The 23,456-nt window shown below is 32.6% G+C and overlaps 1 protein-coding gene across 1 annotated transcript in view; it reads left to right on the top strand.

The window, feature by feature from the left end:
* The window catches only part of LOC138839809 (uncharacterized), a 351,218-nt gene that overhangs the window by 175,821 nt on the left and 151,941 nt on the right, over window positions 1-23,456 (top strand). The window contains exons 8-9 of the mRNA XM_070039343.1: window positions 777-896; window positions 14,171-14,257. Of these exons, the coding sequence (XP_069895444.1) occupies window positions 777-896; window positions 14,171-14,257 (207 nt within the window). The remainder of the gene's footprint in view (window positions 1-776; window positions 897-14,170; window positions 14,258-23,456) is intronic.

Genomic DNA, 23,456 nt, shown 5'->3' with positions numbered 1-23,456 from the left:
ACAACTTTATATTTATGGATTGTACATACAAATCAAGTATTTACTAAGATGCACATTTGTTTACCACTATGAGCATGGGTATAATATCTTCAAGTTGTTTTGAGTATATAAGCTGTTCTTCTGTTTAACCATACCTCACTATCACTGTATTTTTAAATGACCCTTTTACCTAAAGCCAACATTAAATTTATTCTTTCTATTCTATTTTATTCTTTCTTATTCTTTTTCATTAAAACACCTCAAGTATAGCTTTTTTTTTTTTTTTTTTTTTTTTTTTTTTTTTTTTTTTTTTTTTTGTCGGTCGTGGGGCTTGAACTCTGGGCCTGGGCTCTGTCCCTCAGCTCTTCAGCTCAAGGCGAGCGCTCTACCACTTGAGCTACAGCGCCACTTCCGGTTTCCTGCTGGTTTATTGGAGATAGGAGTCTCAGGGTCTTTCCTGCCCGGGCTGGCTTTGAACCGCGATCCCCAGATCTCAGCCTCCTGAGTAGCTAGGATTACAGGCGTGAGCCACCAGCGCCCGGCTCAAGTATAGCTTTTATGTCATGATATTCAGCAACAATGAATATTTATTTAGTCTAAATAGGTTGAAATTGTGCTAAGTAATAAAGACCCCTTAAGATTTACTGAAGATAGGCAGATTGCCTATTGGGTCATTATAATTATTTTTAAAGTTTCATTTCTTAATGAAAATATTGTCAATTACATATCAGCATTGAGTTAACAACTAATGTGAGTCTTATAAATCTTTTGTTTTGTTTTGTTTTCTTCTTTAATAGTGCAAGGGTGTGACTAAAATCTGTCATTACATAATGGCTCTGCCACCTGATCTTCCGGAACGACATACACAAATTCCAGCATTCTTTACTCCTGGGGAGAGACCTCCTAGGGTGCAAGTGGTAAGCAAATTTAAATAAAAATTTAAAGTTAATATGGGGATTTCATAAAAAATTTATAACCAGTGATCGTTCAAGGTATTGTTGCTTTTAATGTTTCCCACTATATGCAGTATACAAAATAATAAAATGACATCTTTTTTCCTACAAACTCAATAATCCCCAATGAATGCATCATATACTGTCTATTTATATAACACTGTATATTTAATCCCTTAAGCATTGTTGAATTTAAACGGCTGCAAATTTTGAGGTATTGAAGGTAAAGTTGATATAATTACCTTTAATAAGCAGTGTATTTTGAAGGATTTTAATATAGTCCTAAAATTCCAACTATCATGAAAATTTATGATTAAGATTACTTGTAACTTAATGTTATGTAAGAGGAATTCTACTAAATGAAATTCTACACTTTTACTAATATTCAGCTTTAACTCTTATTTCTGCTAAAATTTTTCAATGAAATATAATTTTCTTTAAGTGGTGAATGTTCTTATTATATGTTCTCTATATTTCCACTGTTTCAGTCATTTCTTTAGTCATATTATTAAAATCAACTCTCCGATTTGGAAGTATTAACTTTTCAGCATAGACAAATGCAGAAAATTTATAAAAACACTTAAATTTTTATTAATAATATTTGTGTATTTCCTTCCATCTGTCTTCTGTTCATATTTTAATATATTTTAACATATACATAGATGCACAATTTGATAATATGAATGAAATGCAAACTCCCTGATATTACTTTATTGTAGGCATTCAAGTTAATTTGAATTATGCTATTGTAATTATGAATATTTCTATGGTGCATGTAATTGTGCAAATTCATACATAAAGAATTTTTCTGGATTTGTTTATAAGTGGGTCATCATTGTCCCAAGGGTTATGAACACCTTTAACTTCTTTAATACATACTAAAAAATGTTTTCCTAAAAAGCTATGTCAATTTATACTTAATTTGTAGCAAATATGTATAACCAATTAACAATGTTTTACTACTTTAAAAATAGAATTACCTAAGCAAAATTGGTAATAATAATAATAATAATCTTTCTAATTTTTGTTTTCCTTTACTATAATTATGTTAAATATTTTCCTTGCATTTAGTTCCATTTGGCTTGATTGCTTGTTCATAACCCTTGTCCATTTAACCTTCATGCCTTAATGATAAATTATGTGCATTATTCTATTATTAATATAATAGATACCAAATTTATCATAATAGTTTTCATAGTACACAGGAATAAGAAAGTTTTGAGGTTAGAAATACGAAGATTAATTTACTGAGAAATCAGCTTGCATTTTTTAAACTGCGATATTAGTCCAATCATAATATGATTACATGTCTTTATATTCATGTCAGTTTCCAGAACATATTATAAGCAATTTAGTTATGGTTTACATCCCCCTCATCAAAAATTGGAATAACTTTCAGATTTCCTCCAAGAGAATGAATGGTTTTATACGGAAAGTTTTCAAGCTATGATTCAAAGTAACCCTTTAAATATCACACTATTTTCAAAATAGTTTTCATGTGTGGTCAAGTCTGTACAGTTATCTATGCTTGCATAAGTAAAATCATTACAGTTGCATGAAACACTTACCTTGAGCATAAATAATTTGAAGTAGAGATGACAGTGTTGATTGGGTAAGCTGGGTGCTAGTGGCTCACGCCTGTAATGCTAGCTAATGAGGAGGCTGAGATCTGAGCATCATGGTTAAAACCTAGCCAAGACAGGAAAGTCTGTGAGACTCCTATCTCCAATCAATCACAGAAAAAAAAACAGAAGTGGTGTTGTGGCTCAAAGTGGTAGAGTGCTAACTTTGAGCAAAACAGAGCCCAGGGGCAACACCCAGGCCCAGAGTTCAAGCCCCATGAATGGCAAAAAAAAAAGTTTGGGTTGAAGTGATTAATTAATAACCTGATTAAAAAAGAATGGATCTTTTAAATAAACATTATCTTATATTTTGGTTGAATTAAGAATGCCATGTAGCCTGTGTGCAAAATGAAAATGACATTACATGCTGATGGTGATTTAAAATAATGATGAATATTTTGACTCAGTCACATGGAGTCATATAGAAATTTAATATCATAATATTACCCAAATCCAAAACATGTTAGGAAATACATTTCATAAATTTAGAAGCAAAGAAATTTGAATATAAATTGATGTGTGAACTAATTTTCATTAAATTCTCACTTTACCACTGATTGCCCAGATGTGAACTTGAACAAACAATTCTTCCTCTTTAATCCTTAGTTTTCTCATATGCAAAATGCAGAAATGAATGACCACAGAAGCCATTTCTGGCTCTATGAATCAAATATGACTTAACAGTCCCAAATCTTATTCCTTTCCCTATTGGCCTCTCAAATAAATCATTAAGTAGTGCATATATTCGACCTACAGTTAATTCCCAACATGAAAATGGATTGAGTGTTACTGATTTTCATCAAAACATTTGTTTTGTAGTATATGGGTTCAATACTTGAGCAATGAGGGTGGTAGGAATTTGAAGGATATCAAATGAAATTCTACCAGCTGTTGGTCAAGCACACTTACCAGGGATTGGAAGAGTCCAAAGATTATAGAGTTTGGGGGTCCCTGTTTTCAAAAAAAAATTGTGACTACAAAATTATGTACAAATTGAATTTTGGAATGAAAAAAATCACAAAAATGAATTTACAAAGCTGACAGATATTGCAAACACAAAATACTCTCAGGGCCTTGGAAGTGGCTTATTCGATAGAGGGGCCTTAAAACTTAAGGTTTGTTGACGTCATGATAAATTCATCTCTAGAATTTGGCATGTTTTCCTCTGCGTACTTCTTTCTGGATCCACTCCTTATCTTTAACAGTTCTTCTCACTCCATGGACACAAGTAATGTAAATGAAGAAAACAACATTGGAATTCAAATGTAAATACTATATAGATACAGCTTTTGTGTCAGCAAGGAATTACCAAGCCAGTATGCTTCCCTCTATATCAAGTGTCTGAATTATTCTTGCTATATCTTCGTAAGCACTAACCATAAAGGTGTAACCACTTTGGGATGGATGAAAAGGTTAGGAAATACTTTTATTTAGAGGACTAAAGAAACCTATCCACAAATGTGGGCCTTTTCCAAAAGCATTTAGAAAAACTAATATGTTTCCCATCCCATCTGGAACCATGATTTCACATCCAGGGAAATGTACTGGCACATTGGCATCATCTCTACCAACATCATCTTGTCATACTCATCTTTCATCTAGAATGCCTTGCTTCTTGTATTTTTGTGCACTTGATATGTGGGTAATTATAAACAATGATTTGATCAAGCATCGTGAAGATTTGAAATGTTTTCGTTTTGATAGCCCAAAAATTATTATGCAATCTGAGACTTGCATTGTATTTATCCATTCATAGTTTCCTCTATTCTTTAGCAATCATCCAAAATACAGTGTTTGATACATTGCAATCCTGTGGATAGTCAATGATTCTATAGTCAATCATGAAATCTATCATGTTCCAAGAAATTGTGAGAGATATGCCAACCCTGATTTGAGCATCAGCAATTCTAAACAAAAATTAAAGACACAATCCGGGCACCTGTGGCTCATGCCTGTAATCCTAGGTACTCAGGAGGCTGAGATTTGAGGATCGCAGTTTGCAGCCAGCCCAGGCAGGAAAGCCTGTGTACTGTTATCTTCAATTAAAAACAAAAAACCAGAAATGGAGCTGTGGTACAAGTGGCAGAGTGCTAGCCCTGAGAACAAAAGCTCAGGGACAGCACCTAGGCCCTGAGTTAAAGTCCCAGGAGTGGCACAAAGAAAGACACAAAATTCAATTATACCTTTGAAATATAGTATGCAAGGTTCTAACCAATAGATGCACAAATCAATCATTGTGCTATATTTAGAAAACTGGCTAACAAAGTGATTTATCCAGAAATTATTAGCAAAAAAAAAAACAGTGTACTGCAAATAAAAAATGAGACAACTGTATTTATCTAATCAAAACAATTATCCATTTTTAATGTACAAAATTCAATAAGCTACTCTGCGGACTTATCTGTTTGAAAGTAAATCAATAGTGGAGTAATTTCCAAGTGGAAAAATACTATAAAATATTTACGAAACACGTTTATATTTTGAAAATTACATGGCTACAAACTATTTTCATTGTAAAATCACATCATCTAAAAGCAACGTTTTGTGTCTAAAAAAAAGTGTCAGGAGCTGGGCACTGGTAGCTCACACCTGTAATCCCAGCTACACAGGAGGCTGAGTTCTGAAGATCACGGTTCAATGCCAGCCTGGGCAGGAAAGTCTCTTATCTCCAATTAAGCATCAGAAAACCGGAAGTGGCGCTGTGGCTCAAGTGGTAGAGCGCTTGCCTTGAGCTGACGAGCTCAGGGACAGCGCCCAGGCCCAGAGTTCAAGCCCAATGACTGACAAAAAAAAAAGTGTCAGCAAATATCTTAGGGAAATCTGTCACTGTGCTCCAAAATGAGGCTTGTTTTTCTACATTTAGAAAACAGGTTTCAGATTCTATCTGTTCTTGTGTTATGATGGCAATTAATGAAATAAGTTGCAAAATGTTTGCACTTGCATGATCATCTCTGCTCAGAAGAAACTTAGAACCACTTCGCTGACATCTTTTTTTCCATTCAAGTGGCAGGACCCAGGAGATGAAGTAGGAATCCACAATCAGACACTTGGCTTGTTGTGTTCTGAATTGAAGTAATCCTTTGATAAATTATCCTGATGTATTTGTTCACAGCAGTACCTAGTCTGGGTGAGATAGTTGTATTAAATTTTCCTCATTAGAAAGATGCTTTAGAATAACTTTAATTTGAAGAAGAAACAGATTTGGAAATCAGATTATCCTCTCCTGTTTTGCTTCCCTTCTTTTTCCCACTCCATTTCCCATCTTCCCTACTTCCCATTTGCTTCAAGTGTAATATGAGTAGTCACTGGACTACTCACTGCCTTTCTTCGATGAAAGTTTTCTACTGTGACATATGGTAATATGTTAATTTTATGAACAAAATTTTGAAGAATATCCACTATCCTAAAATGTAAACACTGAAAGACCCAATCTCATACATCTTGTTCTAGTGAATACTAATTTTTTATTTCATTTTTACTCAATTTTCGAAAGGCTGCATGTGTATAATGAACCAATAATAATACCAACCTCATAATTTACTTTCACAATCATCCTTTCTTTTGGAATGCATACCATCATCTCATTTGATCCTTAAAATAGGCAGGAACCATACCCATTTTAAAAATTAAGAATTGGAAGCAGTGATGTACAGTATACCCCCTCTTTATCCTTGCTTCTCACTGAGCTCTATCAAGGTCAGTCGGATCATCAATATTACTTATTTGTTGATTTAATCATCTGTGGTCAGCTGTCTTGCTTCAGAATCTAAATGAAGATTTCACCAATCTCCAACTTTATGACCTTTCTTCAGCAAAACTATCAAGCCAATCAGTTATGAACTTTTTGGAAGTATCTCCAGCAATAGTGAACTTGGTATTCGTGGATGAAAACAACCAGAAAAGTTTTTACAAAATCTTCAAAGACAATGGAGGGCTCAAAATCCATGAAAACTATGTGGACCTATATCTGAGAAAAAAGGAAAATAAGACTAAAAACCAATACAAACCAGAAGACAATGATGCCAGAATTGTGGCTTATTGTTTTTAGAAATGAACTAAAAATATTGGAAGAAAATATCTGCCAACTTAAAATCTAAGTCTTTTAAAAAATACTTTTCATGAATGAAAATGAATAAAAAAATTTGGACAAAAATGACAGTTCATTATCTGCATACACAACTAAAGGTCATTCTTCAGCAGAAGAAAAGGGATGGAATCTCGGATGGAATGTTGAAGATGCAGAAAGAGCAACAAAATGGTAAATATGTATGTAATTCTAAATGATTATTGACTATAAAATAACAATAGTAATGATATGGGACTTAAAATATATTTGTTTCTATAGTAGCAAATAAGGAGAGGGAGGTGGGCAAGTGGTGATTACATGTTCTATCATCATTGACTTATTCAAGGAGTGAACAAAGTACTTTGAGAACCCATGGATGCTTATGATCTTTACTAAAAGAATAATGAAATGATGTACTATACCTATCAGTAAACATAGGCAAAATGGGTAAAATAGTCCAAACCAAAGCATGCAGGAAGAGAAAAGAAAAGAAAATGAGACAGGAAAACTGGAAACCAAAATTTAAGGTATTAGATTTAAGCTGAAACATCATTTACAATCTTAAGTGTACATAGACTAAATTGTTCAATTGAAAGCAAAAGGATGTTATGCTAAGTAGGAAAAAAAAAAAACCTTGTGGCCTATTGCAAGAGAAATGCCTAAAACATAACAATGTACAATGTTTAAAAGTAAAATGTTAAGAAAAGCTATAACATGTAAACAATTACTAAAATAAAACCAAAAAATTGAACTATAGATTTTGAGAATAAAAGAAAAATTCTACTAGAGAGAAACATGAATATTTTATAAGATAAAATGTATTTCATCAGAAATATAAAATTTTGAATTTGTATACATATAATTATAAAATAACCACAAATTAAAGGAAAAGGAGTGAATCTCTTCAAAATAATAAAATTATTCCTATCCACAGCCAACATTATGTCATCCCTTTAGATATAGAGGAGGATATTTTGCTGGGTTTCTAAGTGTAATGTGCATATCCTCTCGTGTTTTCTACCACTTGTATCTTTTAATTTTTTTCTTGCCTCAAATTTTCTTCTCAATTCTTCTCAATTCATGTGTTCTTTCAATTCAATGTGTAGATATTCTCAAGTCTCTCCTATCCTCCCCCAATAGAAAGCAATTCTTGATTATACTTCTTTCAATTGTTTAATTCTTCTCCTCCACTTCTGAGCTAAGATTCCTAGGACAAAAATGGAATGAAAGAAACCTTTACATCCCATTCATTGAAATTCACAGAAATTGAGCTGCTTCTCCAATTTTACTGAATCTTCACTTTTCATCTTACCTGATTTATTTGTAATGCAAGTGTTCATTGCTTCTTTGAAACTCTGTCTCCCATTGGTTTGGTGGACACTATGTTCTGTGAAGTCTTCTCCAAGTTATCTGATCATGTTCTTGGTGCTTTTCATTGGATTCAGTTTGTTTATTCTATATGTTTCATTTTATTTATATATTTGTCCTGAAACTTTTGTTTTCTACTAATCCCTCTGCATCAGTACATTTCAAGTTATATGCTTTAGACTCTGTACATCAGAATCATTTAGAGACATTTGTTAAAAATGTAAAATCCTAAAAGGTACTACCACATTTGAATCAGAATTTGAAGGGTTCAGGGAAGAGCCCAAGAATGTACAATTTTTAACAAACTGTTGGTGGTTCATATGCTTACATTTTATAGACAACAATGAATAGGAAAAAAAATGTATTATCTCCGAACTAGTAATTAATACTTTGTTTTCTTAATTGCTCAGTATTGAGGATTGAACTCAAAGCCTCACACTTGGTAGATCAGTATTGTATCACTAGTTTGTTTGTTTTGATTTTCAGATAAGGTCTTTTTGAGCTACTCTTGAATCTTGTTCCCCCTCCAAAAGCCTCCTAAATAGTTGGGATTGCAGATGAGAATAAGTATTTTAATTGAACTTAAATGGTTAGTTTCCAAACATGTCTAATGTTTTGGGAAAATGAAAACACATACATGGATAAATACAATTTTTCTTTTCCATTATGAATTTACTTTATCATGATTTTAGTGCTTGGCAAAGCCCACAGCAACTCAAATTCATTGGATATTTCTGATAGAAAGAGATTGTGTAATACATTTTCATAAGCACTTGTGCAAAACTCTCTAGGATAGAACTTATATGTTCATGTATGTATTCAGAGACACATTAAAAGGGAACATATGTTTTTTTATTGGCTCTGACTAAGTTTTGTTTAATCTTATTTCATTTTACTTGGCACATTATATTTAATCATTTTCACTACAAAAATATACTCCAGGGGCTGGGATGTAGCTCAGTGGCAAAGCACTTGCCCAGCAAGTGCAACGTCCTGGGTTCAATCCCCAGTACCAAAAAAGAAAAGACAAAAAAAAATATATACTCCAATACTGATGAGCTTAATCTAAAGTAAGTGTTGTTCTAGAATTCATTGTATGAACATATTTGATTTATTTACACATTGCAATATTAAAAGGAGCTTGATTATGTGGATTAACCCCATATATATATATATACTAGTTAATGTTTCTTAAGGGGCATATACCCAGACTGACATATGACAAGCTACATATAGTCATTTACTGCTCAGTAGGTTTTCTTTTTTGTTTAAAAAATATTTATTATCTTTAAGTTGTACAAAGGAATTTCAAGTCAACATGTCAGTTTGTTAGTATGATGCATCTTGGTTGGTGTCATTCCTTTACCCATTATGTTTTTATTACATTTCTTTTGGAACTATATTTATTTTAGGCTTGCAGTCCAGAGCTTCAGGCTTGGTAGGCAGATACTATTTCACTTGAGCCATATATTCAGCCCTTCCCCCCCCCCCCGTGGGTGTTTTTTAGATAGGGTCTTGCTTTTTGCCAAAGCCAGCCTAGACTGTGATCTTTCTCTTTTACACTTTCCATCAAAGCAAGGATAATAGGAATAAGCCAACACTGTCAGCATTTTCTTTTCCATTATTTAAATGATTGCGTTTAAATCTTACATTCACACCTGAACATATAGTATGAGGAACTTGTAATTTTCTACCTCCTATCCCTTGCAAAATAGTCCTTTTTTCATTCAGTAGGTTTTCTAGTGTATGTTTTCATAGACTACTAACTTTCTTCTACATCGTATATATCACTAATAAAACTAATACAATTAATGCTCAATTAAGATAGCTATTATACTGCTTATGTTACCTAAAGGCAAGAAACAGGAAAGAAAATGAATATGCCTTTAAATGTTCATCAACATTTGCTTTTAAATCACCCTTAAATACCATATTTTGTACTATAAATATTAAACCTGATTTAAATCATCATCTACACATTTATCTATATAGCATTATCTAAACATATACTATATAAAGCTAAATAATCTTAAATTGTATTTTCCATTAGTTTTACAATTCAGCCAAAAAGGAAATTGATTATTGTTCTGTGGCACAGTTTCCTGGAGATGGCATTAGAAATATTTTCAGTGTTTGTGAAACAGTCTACTACTTCTATCAGCACCATCCATTATACATTTTATTTTTGTATATTCAAAACCTGTTGTAAAGTTTATTAGCTTATTGATTTATGAAAACACTGCAAAGAATGTTGAGAAGAAATTTTTCCAGTTTTATAATTGAAGAAGCTGAGGCTCAGGCTTGCCCAAAGGCAACTAAGGAAGTAAAAAGTTTAATTTAGACCTAGATTCTACATAAGAGCACAAACATGATTCTTGTCTTTTGGATCTTTGCTTATTTCTTCTCATTCTATATAATTAATCATCTGTATTTCCATCAATTTTATTACAAAAGAAATAATTTAATTCCTCTTCATTGTATATTACACTAAATATATATGTATATGTGTGTGTATACACACACATATATATATAGGGTGGTACTAGGCAGATGCTTAACCTATCTCCCATGAAAGTATGTCATAAAGCCATTATTCCAGAGGGCTCTATCCTACAACTATAGGACAGTAGGACAAGAGGTATCTGTGTAAACAGGTACTTCCTAGTTCCTCTTGTTTAATTACCACTATAGCATACTTTTTGTCCTTCTGACATACTTATGTATGACTAGCCATAAAAATGCAGTTTCTTTGGGGTATTTGGGTTTTTCTTTTTGAGAACTCCCTGTCATATAAAATTTATAATATATAAAACTTTTTTCTCCTACAAGTACAAAATTTAAATCAATATGACGTAGTGATAATGTTTAAGGCTAGATTTAAATTGGGAGGAGTGTTGGAAAATGGGGAATAGATGTTAGACTATGTTTCTATGAACAGGTATGAAACTAATATTGTACTTGTGATTCTCAAAATTGTAGGTAAATCACCTTATTGCTTGGAGACCTGCCTTGTTTCTGAGCCATTCTCAAAAAATATATGTAGAAGGAAAGATAGTTTATGTCCTCTCTATAGCTAACCAAGCCCCGAGCCTTTCACAGCTTGAACCTAAGAAAGTACTTTGGAGATAACACTGGGCAAACAAATGGTCAAATGTCCTGAACCAGAGTTCCTCGGACTACTGGGAGTACATTTAATCTTGTCATAATAACACTATCTCCTCTTGTAATGTTTACCAGCACTTTGATGATTTTTATTCAGTCTTCTGGACATTGTATTCAGCCAGAAACACAATGACCTATTATACCTAGAAAAATGCCTAATGGCTCAGTAGCTTACATGTATTCATTATTTATAATTTTCCTATAGACGAAATAGTCCTACAGCCTATAATCTATGGGTAGTTTTGACAAGAATATAGTCATTGTCAAAGAATGGAAGATCATTAATTCATCCAGGAAATTACTGTTGGTGATAAGATGCTCATTAGAGGGCATATTGAAGTGCTAATGGGAGTAGTCCCTTGGCTAGACAGAATGGGTTTTTGTTATTTGGGACCAATATAAATTCTCTTTTTATTGTACCTTTGCATCACAGATAAATGAAAACATGTTACAGTAGGAAGTCTATGAAAAAGGTCTGGCTTCGGGACTATTTTATAGAAATTCCTGAAAGCTAGTGCTAATAAGCCTTCTCAACATTTCCATCAATCTTTAGAGAAAACTTTTGGCAGAAAATAATCAAATCTGAAATTGTTTCTATAATCCATTAATGTAATATATTTGCTAAACATTGATGTTGATATTTAGAAATGTAGCATAAAGGTACTATGTACTGCCTATTAGTTAGTTAAATGAGGAAAAGTTGGCTTATGAAACATAAAAAGGGTAATTTTAAAGATTAGACCACTATTTTCCTGGCCCCATCACTTTATATGTTTTCATTTTCATTTGGTAGTAAGCAGAAGATAAAGGACAAGAAAATGAACCAGTAATAGAGGCCTAGATAAAAGTTTCAGTATTAATGTCCTGATCAATTAACATTTTCAGCTTGAAAGAATAAAAAAGTGTTCCACAGACATGATAAAAATTATTTTGTATAGTTACTAGTAAAAATCAGCAAAAGGAAAAAGTGGAAAAATAAGGAAGCTGAGATTTAAAATCTTTGCATACTATTCTCTCTGTACATTGCATCAGATTTAGAACATTCAGGTTTCAGGTATAATTTTTGTATCCTTTAAGAGTTAGTCATTTGATTCATTATGTTAGAAGAGTTTAGAAAAACTATTGAACCTCAAGTGCTAATCCTTTTTTAACAACTAATTTATTTTGTATGTTTGATGTTTAGTTTGCTTAATTTATTTTCCTATCCTAAGATTAGAGTAATATCTGCATACTTTTTATAAAGATTGATCATTTTTATTAGGTACTTTATAACAATGTACAGACAACTGTTATTTTTGATGTTAGTAGATTTTACTTTGAATTTTCTTCTAAAATTGAAATCCAATTACATATCCATATCCAACATAGATAGAATTACAGAAAATTATAGACCTCTCTTACAGTATGTTGCAATTTCTAGTGTATCTTACAAATATTTTCTTATTTGTTTCTCACTACAACAGGGTAATAATCTGAACCAACAGTATTATTCCTTTGACAAATGTGCCAACCAGCAACAATTGATCTTGTATTTGATAAACACTATATACACTCATATGCATTGCCATGTGATCTTCACAATGACTCCATGAAATATGACATTATAGATAACCTTTAAAGTATTTGTTTCTTAGAGCCTGTATTTTCTAGAGCTGTTATAAAAAATTATCACAAGTTATATATTTTGGGTGGAGGGAGAGTATTCTCCATTCTTACCTGGATAGAATGTTTCTCTGTAACTTATCAGATTGGACTTGTACAGACATTAGTACTTTTAATAAGTCTTACACTGAAAACCTAAGCTTTCAGACTGAGTACTTGATTTGAACTCAATACATTAAAATAGATAGCTGAAGGGTCTAGAATAGGTTAATATCCTGAAAATTTTTCTGATATCGAATGCATTTCAAACCTTATTTTTTAATGCATAGTCCTAAATATAATTAATATCAGCAGGTTTTGGTAACCTACAAATCTTACACAAAATATTCATAGAGGCATAGAATTTTATACTTAGATAACTGCTTAAAAATTATCCTGACTTCAAGTATAATCTCAATTAGAAAATATTGTGACCTGATGATCCCTTATAATGTGTTTTTTAAGGAATTTCTTTAACTTTATTTTAATTTGATGGATAGTAGACCATACATGAACATTATTAGAATTTCTGGAATACGTGATTTAATACAATCCATGTATTTTAACAATCTAAAATGTAGTAAAGAATTTTTCTGTAAGTGTATTATGTCTAATTAACTAACTTGTTTGGACTTAGGATGTAGTTCAGTCATAGTATATGATAACCAGGCATGAGGCCCTGATTCAATCTTCAAACACACACACAATCACACACCTACACACACACACACACACACACACACACACACACACACACACACACACACACACACACTAAACTTAAAAAATAAAAGAAATTAAAATGGAAAGATAGTGGCCACATTGAAGGTGGGATAAATGGTACAAAGATTAACATAGAGAATTTCAAAGTGTTTTAATTTTCTTCTATTAAAAATCAATTCAAGCAGGTAAATTATATATAACATATATATTGTGAGTATATGTGATCTATATTATATATAATTATTGTGAATATTACTTATACTTAAAATGAAACATTACTATTTGAAACAACATGGATGAAATTGGAGGACATTCATTGCTAAGTTAAATAAACCAGACTTAAGGATAAAAATACTGTTTGATTTCACTTATTTGCAGACTTTTAAAAGGATAATTAAATAGAAATATAGTGAGAATGATGGTTATTAAGGGGGCAGTGAGAGGAAGGAATAGAATAAGGCTTAACATATAAAAAATTCCCAATAGTTACCTGCTTATATAGTAACCACTGTATTTGTATATAGCTTTTGATCTAACTTTTTTTGTGAAAATGTTAAAAGGCTAATTGGATGTCTGAGTCTTTTATAAGCAACCATGGTTTCCTTTTTATAGCATATTAGACCACATACTTAATGACATTTTCACTTTATTTTTAGCCAGTTACCAATGAATCTGAAAAAAAATCTCTTTCAATGAAACATGGACCACCAAAGTATAAGCCTCCAGTTCAGCCTCTATCAATGGTGAGTGAATTTATTTACAACAATGTAAGTACTGAAAGGTTCACCATAGAGGAAAATACAAATAAACTTTGACTTAAGAAACATTCCTTATGCAGCTAGCATTTAAAGACTTATATAAGGGTTTGTTTCTTTGGGTATTTATGTGGATACAAATAATAATCATTCTACAATAGACTATATTTAAGACTATAATTTAAAGTTTCTCTTCAAAGTCTCAAAAGAACATTTCAGAATGAATTTTCAAAATTATTTAACAGCTTAAATGATAGTGATAACTATCTGGGCTCTTCCTTTTGTTGCAAATGGATACTAGCCTATTTTCATCACGTATCCTTGTGCCATTTTCACCCATATTTCTCTAGCACATTTTCCATAATAAATTCTCCCAGCTTCTCCAGTTTTCAGTTGCTTTTACTAGCTTTTATTTCCATATAAGATGCATACATTCTTGAAAAATTTGATCAAATTTTCAACTTCACATCCTGTTTTTTTGCTGACATGGAATCTACTAGTCATACTCTGTTCCTAGGGCTGCACATATAAAAAAATGCTGTGACTTTTGTTGCTTTTTCTTGCCATTTTTTTTATTTTTGAAACTATGCTTATGTCTCCTCTTAGTTCTTTCTCTGCTTGGACAACTCTGACTGATTCTCCAACATTCACTTGAATTTTTTTTGTTTATTCTGATACTCTCAGATAGAATTAATGCTTCCTCTTTGTTGTCATAGTACTTCGTACATTGCACTGTTAAAAGGATTTATGATACGGTATTCTAGGTGATCCATACTGTATTTCCTATTGATCTTTGTATATTTTATAATTAACTATAGTACAATGAACATACTAGAAAATTAATTTTTGTTGAATAAATGAAGGGATGGATGGATGATATCTCATTTTAAGGGAAGATCAGAAATCCATGAAAAGGTATGAGTAAACCGTCCCCTAGGCTCAGCAAACAGGACAACAAAATTATGAGAATTTTATGGTAAATATAGTGTAGACTGGTGATTTTGTTGAGATATTTCCATATTTTAAGGAATACAAGACCATAGCTTCTTGTCTTAATGAAACTAGGTCATTTACTCTTTCAGGATACACAAAATCAGCATACATTTTAGAATGCCCATGGCACCTCTGACTAGTTTGTACAGCAATTACAATCCTCCAGCTATAACTTCCCTTCATAAAGTAAATTTCCTGCCTTCACTAACATACTCACTCAATTACAAAAATCTTTCTGTATGATACTTTTGAAAAATTCTGATTTTAAAAAACATAGGAAAAAATTGCTTAACTACTTTAATAAAAGCAACTTCAAAGATATTATCTACAAATTTCTTATTCCCATATCCATGTAAGTTAACATAAAATAAAAAATATGAAGGGATAATCATTTTGTTTAAGCACATCAATCTTCAGTTCAATTCACAAAACAATTCTCTCATATAATATGTGACGTTATCTCAAATATAACCAAATACAGCTAATTATACTTATGTAAGGACCACATATTATCAGTGTTATTGTAAAATATTTGAAAAGTAGCTGTAAAATTTATCTAACTTTGTCTTTCTACACTGGAATTATGCAACGTAGATAAAATAGTGGCTTACTCATCTTTAAAATTTAAATGATTTAGCTGGGTGCCAGTGGCTCACATCAGTAATTGTAGCCACTCAGGAGGCTGAGATCTGAGGTTCAAAGGCAACTTGGGCAGAAAAGTTCATGAGACTTTTATTGGCAAATAACCACAAAAAGCTGGAGGGGAAGTTGTGGCTAAAGTGGTAGAGTGTGTTTGTAAAACTGGCAACTAACAACATATTAGTAGTCATGAGAAACAGTTTGTATTATGTCAGAAGTTGTTTTTCAAATTCAATCAGTACACTCTGAATTCCACTGATTTCTTCTAATTTAAACGTCAGCCCCATGTTTATCCTGCCCATGTTAGTGGTTTGCATATAGTACTCCTACTGTATTTTCCCAATTACTGACTATATATTTTGTGTTAATAAATGAGTTCATAGGAAATTTAAGTTCATATTTAAATTTAAATTTAAATATTTAAATAACTTAAAGTAAGACCAATTAAGCCATATATTAATAGAATATGTTTTAAGTCTCTGAATTCCTTCCATAAAAGTGTACCAGTAACCAATGGCAATCTCTCTGTACAACTACTTAAATATATTAAAACCAATTTTTCAATGCTTAGTTTAGCACATTTTTGTATTATTCAGATAGAATTGTGATGAACATTTAAAAATAATTATTGGTTTATGTAATCAATTATCTAATTTATATTTAATACATACAGAGTGGCATACAGAATGAATATAACACAAGGATGCAGAAGAAGTGCTATAAATGAATTTTTTCTAATTGAAAATAGTTTGCAGATTAGTTATATACTTTTCTAAAGCATAACATTGTTAATCTAGAGCCATGGTCAAAGTGGCAGAGCTCCTGCCTAGTAAGTACAAGATCCAGAGTTCAAACCTCAGTCCTACTTTTTTTTAAATATAATGAAGGAAGTATTATGGCAGTAGCTTACACTATAATTATAGGTCCTTAGAAGGCAGAAATTGGGAAGAGCATGGTATAAGGCCAACCTGATCAAAATTTGGTTAAGATTTCATCCAATAACAAGTTGACTATAAGTTCCTGTAATCTCAACTACATGAGAAACCTAGGTATGTATTGAGTGCCTGTTATTTCCAAGCACTAGGCTAAATGCATGGAGTTACTTCATGTTACTTACATGTTCAAGTTTATATTCATACGAGAGGGGAGCCTTTGTTCTTATTTCAGGTGATAGACAATAGAATTATAATACAAGTAAGTTCTCTGAAGGAAAAATACAGTCTGACATGAGAGTGTGTGTATTTAGACTTTGTTCTTATCTGAGGGAATTATAGGTAAGGACATTAAAGAAATGGTATTTAAGATGACATATGAAAAATAACATTGACATATCTAGGCAAATATTGATCTGAGTAAGTACTGCATGAGGGAACATGAATAGAAACAAAAGTAACTAAAGGAGTACCATGGAAAGAGCCAGACTATCAAAAGTCTGATATTTCATGTTCTATGGAGGTGTTTATTCTAAAGGGAATGGATGTCATTGAAAGATTTTAATCAGAGAAATATCAGAGTTACAATTTACAAATGTCATTTGGGTTAAAATTCAGAGAAAAGATAAGAGCTAGGGCAACAGTTAGGGTCAAGGAAAGCAAATGTGCTCCCTAGATTTTAAATCTGTTTGTGATATTGCCTCTCTTGTATCAAATTCTTGCCTACCTAGATTCTAGTCACTTACTTTTAAAAATTAACATTGAATATATTGATCATCTTCTCCCTTGAGAGAATTGGACAAATTATTTAGAAAAGTATTCTGTGAAAATCCATGAACATGTAAAAGTTGGCTGTCAATAGTTAGTGTTCTAACTTGAGACCTGAGGGAACTATTGGAACCTTTAAATATATATGTAAAACATAGAAATTTTAAACAGAAGGGGAAATTTTATAAAATAATTAAACAATAATAGTAAGTGAAATGTTGAGCTATACTGTTTAACTGTTAAAGTTCTAAAGTAGTTCGTTTTCATAAAGTTGTTTAAAACATTCAATAGCACATCTTAGTACTGTATTTCTAGACTCTTGATCCATGAGAAATTTTGAGAAATTAACTCATTAAATGTTGTTTAATAATATAAAATGAGTAGTTCATTTTAAGATGTAGTTTTCAAGTAGGTCTCTAGTATATGAACCAAAGGCATATGTAATTATCAAAATTTTAATTAATTGCAAATATTCATTGAACAGGGGAATTCTAGTAAACTTTCTTCCTTGTGAGAAATGAATTTTTCTTTTTGCAAAGATCAAGTAGCCTCTTTTCCAGGATACAGAGTAAGGAAAACATTTCCATCTGCTAATATACTTTCATCTAAGGGTTAAACTTAGATAAATGTCCTATCCTTAGAAAAATATACATACATTCATACATACATAGTCTCTTAGAACCCAATTTTCATACCAAACACAAGGTAAAGTAGGACATAAGAAGCTGGCTCAAATTTCTTTGTTTGTCTTTCTTTTTTAATACTTTTTTATTATAAAATATGTACAGAGGGGTTACAGTTAGATGAGCAAAGTAATGAGTACATTTCCTATTGAGCATTGTTGCCTCTTCCTTTATTTTTCCCCTACCGTGCCTTCCCTCCCCACCTCCACAACTACAATAACTACCCCACTGACTAAATTGTTTTTTTTTTATTTAATTTAATTTTATTTGTGAACATACTGTACAGAGGAGTTACAATTACATGGGCAGGATAATGCGTACATTTCTTACCAAGCATTGCAGCCTCCTCCTGTGTTTACCCTTCACATCCCTTCCCAGCCTCCCCCCTCCCCCCCATCCCAATCCTTCTCCTTACCCCCCCTTCCCCCCCCCCACACCGACGTTGTAAAGCTCGTTTTGGACATGACAACTTGTACTTCTCATTATTGCAACAGGTCCACCTGTATCCTTAAACAACTGGTTTTTCCCCATCTCCTCCACAAGTTATACTGACATCAAATATAGTGAAAGCAGGGGTTATACTGTGGGGGAGGGACATACAAAGCAACAAAGAGATAATCTTATAAATGCGTTAGAAACACATGCATGAAAGAAAAAAACCTTAAAATACACATCTAAGGGTTCATTTTCCTGACATCACATTATCTGACTTTTTTTGCTTGACTCATACATATACTAGATATTACAAATAAGGGAAACCATGGGACCTATGTTTCTTTGGGCCTGGCTTACTTCACTTAATATAATTTTTTTCAAGTTTTTCCATTTCCTAACAAATGGGGCAATGTCATTCTTTCTGATGGAGGCATAGAATTCCATTGTGTATATATACCACATTTTCTTGATCCATTCACCCACTGACTAAATTGTAAAGTTTGTTTTTCAACATTGTGTCTTGTGTATCTTATTGATACAATGGGTCAACCTGTATCCCTATTTAAGAATTTTGTTTTTTCCCTTCCCCTCCCCAAATTAGACAAGTGTATATACCAGATGCAGGACACTGACATCAAATACAGTGAAAACAGGAGTTTGGGGGAGGAACATACAAAGAAAAAAAATCACATGGTATATTATATATACGTTAGAAACAATAGCAAGAAAGAAAAAACCCATTTAAGTCCCTATCTTGGGGTTCATTTCACTTCACTTAACATCATCTTATCTGGTCATATGTACATAGCTTTTGACCTTTTCTGCTTGTCCCAGACATATGCTAGTTATTGCAAATAAGGGAAACCATGGGACCTATGTTGTTGTTGTTTTTATTTTGTTTTCTTATTCTGACATGCTTGTATGCATCTGTTCAGTGGTCAGAGCAGACATCTTGTAGCACTTTCTAGATTGTTTTAACAATTGAACAAAGAAAAATGTTTGATATAGTAAAATATCCCACACCATTTTTTTATTCAGAGCAGCTAGTTTGCCTTAAGACAATAGATTGTTTGTGTGATGAGTATTTTTAATTGGTTTCAGGAAACAGTAGATGAAGACTGGGTGTATTGGCTCATGCCTGTAATCCCAGCCAGTCAAAAAGTGAAGATCAGGAGAATCAGTTTATGACCAGATTGGGGGAAAAGTTAGTGAGATGCCAACTCAATACATAAGCTGAGCATGATACATACTCATGTTCCCAGGTATATGGGAGATCATAGATAGATCTTCATCCAAGTCAGCCTCAAGCAAAAGTGCATGAATGGGTCTGAAAAATAACCTAAAGCAAAAAGTACTGAAATCATGACTCATGTGACAGAGCATTTGCCTAGCAAGCCAATGATCGTGTTTGATCCCAAGCACTTAAAAGAAAAAGACAAAGGTTAGTAGCTCATGCCTGTAATCCTAGCTACATAGGAGAGTGAACCCGGGGCCAGCTTGGGCAAGAAAATTAATCTCAGTGGAAGAAACTGGTTGTGGTGGCCTACAACTTTCATCCCACCTGCGATAGGAAGTCTAAAATAGGTGGACTGTGGTCTAGTTGTATTACCAAGCAGGAAATAAAATTTTATCTCAGAACTACCAGCACATAAAGAGGTTGGAGGCATAACTCAGAAGTAGAACACCTTTCCAAAGTGGTTGAACAAGTTTACACTCCCACCAACAATGCAGTAAGGTACCCTTCTGTCAACATCCCCTCCAGCATCTGTTGTTATTAGAGTTCTTGATTTTAGCCATTCTAACTGGAGTTAGGTGGTATCTCAGTGTTGCTTTGATTTGCATTTCTTTTATGGCTAGGGAGGTTGAGCATTTCTTCATGTGTCTATTGGCCATCTTTCTTTCCTCTTCAGAGAAGTTTCTCTTTAAGTCTTTAGCCCACTTATTTATTGGGCAGTTGTTTCTTTGAGGATTTGTTTTTGGGGGATTTAATTTTTTGAGTTCCAAGTATATTTTAGATACATAGAGCTCCCCTATGACCCAGCAATCCCATTTTTGAGCATTTACCCAAGTGTTTACAAACAAGACCACACTAAAGCTACTGGCACGACTATGTTTATTGCAGCATTATTTACTATAGTGAAGATATGGAACCAACCCAGATGCCCCTCAGTAGATGAATGTATCAAGAAAATGTGGTATATATACACAAAGGAATTCTATGCCCCCATCAGAAAGAATGACATTGCCCCATTTGTTAGGAAATGGAAAGGCTTGGAAAAAATTATATTAAGTGAAGTAAGCCAGGCCCAAAGAAACATAGGTCCCATGGTTTCCCTTATTTGCAATATCTAGTATATGTCTGAGTCTAGCAGAAAAGGTCAGATAAGGTGATGTTAGGGAAATGAACCCTAAGATATTTATTCAAATTTTTTTTCTTGTTGTGATTGTTTCTAACACATAAGATGATTTCTTTGTTGCTTTGTGTGTCTCTCTCCCACAGTATAACCCCTGATTTCACTGTATTTGATGTCGGTATAATTTGTGGAGGGGAATGGGAAAAACAAATTGTTTAAATAGGGATACAAATGGACCCATTGCAACAATGAGATGTCCAAGTCATTATGTCGAAAATGGACTTTACAACTTTGGTGGAGGGGGCGAGGAGGATTGGGTGGGGAGGGCAGGGGGAGGATGGGAAGGGATGGGAAGGGGAAACAAAGGAGAAGGCTTCAATGCTTGATAAGAAATGTACTCATAATCTTCCCCATGTAATTGTAACCCCTCTGTACAGTATTTTCACAATTTAAAAAATGCCTGTTAAAAAAAGAAGTAGAACACCTATCTAGCAAGTGTGAAACTATACCTTTAAAACCACAAAAATAAAAAAGAATCAGTTAAAACATTTTTATGCCCAATATTGAAGATGCTTTAAATCTAAAATTCTACTAGTGGTGGATCAGAAATATTATTGACGTTAGAATTATCTTTTTTTCTAATATTTACTTGCCACCGATGTTCTGTTTAGTCTAATGCTTATTTATATAGTCAGATATTAAATTATCCATGTTGACCTTTCCTATTTTAACGTACTTTTTATTGTCACTGTCATTAAAAGAAAAAGTATAACTTAGTCCATAGTATGGAACCTAATCACTGACTGTAGAAAAAATATCACCTGGCATACAAATCATGATCCAAATGAGCTTGAAAATACATAGTATCATTCAAGCTTAAAATGTTAGCTTCTGAACAATGAGCCAGTTATCAGGTATGATTTTCAGATTATAATTATTGATTTCCCAAAAGATGTTTTAGGCAATAATTGATATGAATGACTTTCAATGTTGCTCACTAGGATTTCTAAATTCAGTTCTTCCATAGTTTATTCTTTGCATTATAGTCTTTAATTTTAGACTTTCATTCACATATCTGCTTTAAAATGCTTTATCAATTTTAAAATATTTATGATTTCCTTTTAACAGAAGTATATAAAATCACAGAAGTTTCAAAATTTTAAAAATTTTCTCTGTAATAATAAAAGTTGCTCAGTTTTTCTCCTCAAAACAGCATAAATATGGTATTTTTAAACTACAGATATTTTCAGTAAAGTGAAATTGTCATTCTAATAGATTTTTATTGAATTTATTTTACTAATCAATACCCATATAGTGGTTTTATAAATGTTGCTTTTAATTTGAACGTCTACCATTCATATCTTATATGTGCATCTGCTATTCAGAACCTAAAATAGGGAAAATTAGAATTTTCTTATGATATCCATATTTGTGAATAAAAACATTAAATAAGAATTATATCCATTTGACCTTAGAAAAATTTGCCTCACAGAGCAATTCCTAAGGAATTTAAGCAAGAGATTTTTGCAGAAAAAGTATAACAAGATCATTAGTTATATCTATTAAAGAAAAATAGGCTAAGGAGATTTATTTTTGCACTTGTTGAAAGTGAATATATTTTAAAATTCTCTATCGAATAGCCGTTATCATGAAAACTAACAATAACAAATGCTGGCAAGGATGTACCCAAAAGGAACTCTACTACACTGTTGGTGGGAATGTAAACTTGTTCAACCACTCTGGAAAGCAGTTATGGAGGTTTCTCAAAAGACTAACATAACCACTTCTTTATGACCCACTAATTCCACTCCTGGGCATTTATCCAATAGAACACAAACAATGCTGAACTAAAATGATCAGCACAGCCATGTTCACTACAACATTATTTACCATATCCAAGATATGGAATCAACCCAGATGCAAATGGATCAAGAAAATGTTGTGTATATATACACAGTGTAATTCTACTCCATCAGAAAGATTGATACTGTACCATTTGTAAGGAAATGGAAAGCCTTGAGAAAAATTATATGAAGCAAAGTAAGCCAGACTCAAAGAAATATAGGTGGCATGTTTTCCCTTATTTGTAGTAACTAGAATGTGTATAGAAATCTGCAAGTAAACACACTGGATGGTAAAAACAATACACTTGGACATGATGAATTATACAGGTCTCTCTCTACACACTCACACATTGACACCAAATGAGAAATATCAGTTTTTTAAGCCAAAATACAACTTCCCTACAATATCTTTTTTTTTGCTGTTGTTTTTTTTCTGTCAGTCGTGGGGCTTGAACTCTGGGTTTGGGCGCTGTCCCTGCACTCTTGACTTCAAGGCGAGCGCTCTACCACTTGAGCCACAGCACCACTTCCGGTTTTCT

This window comes from Dipodomys merriami, unplaced genomic scaffold, assembly GCF_024711535.1.
Source record: "Dipodomys merriami isolate MVZ:Mamm:240054 unplaced genomic scaffold, mDipMer1.0.p SCAF_3, whole genome shotgun sequence".
NCBI lineage: Eukaryota > Metazoa > Chordata > Mammalia > Rodentia > Heteromyidae > Dipodomys > Dipodomys merriami.
The sequence above is the reverse complement of the archived record's forward strand: the minus strand, read 5'-3'. Positions and strand labels throughout refer to the sequence as shown.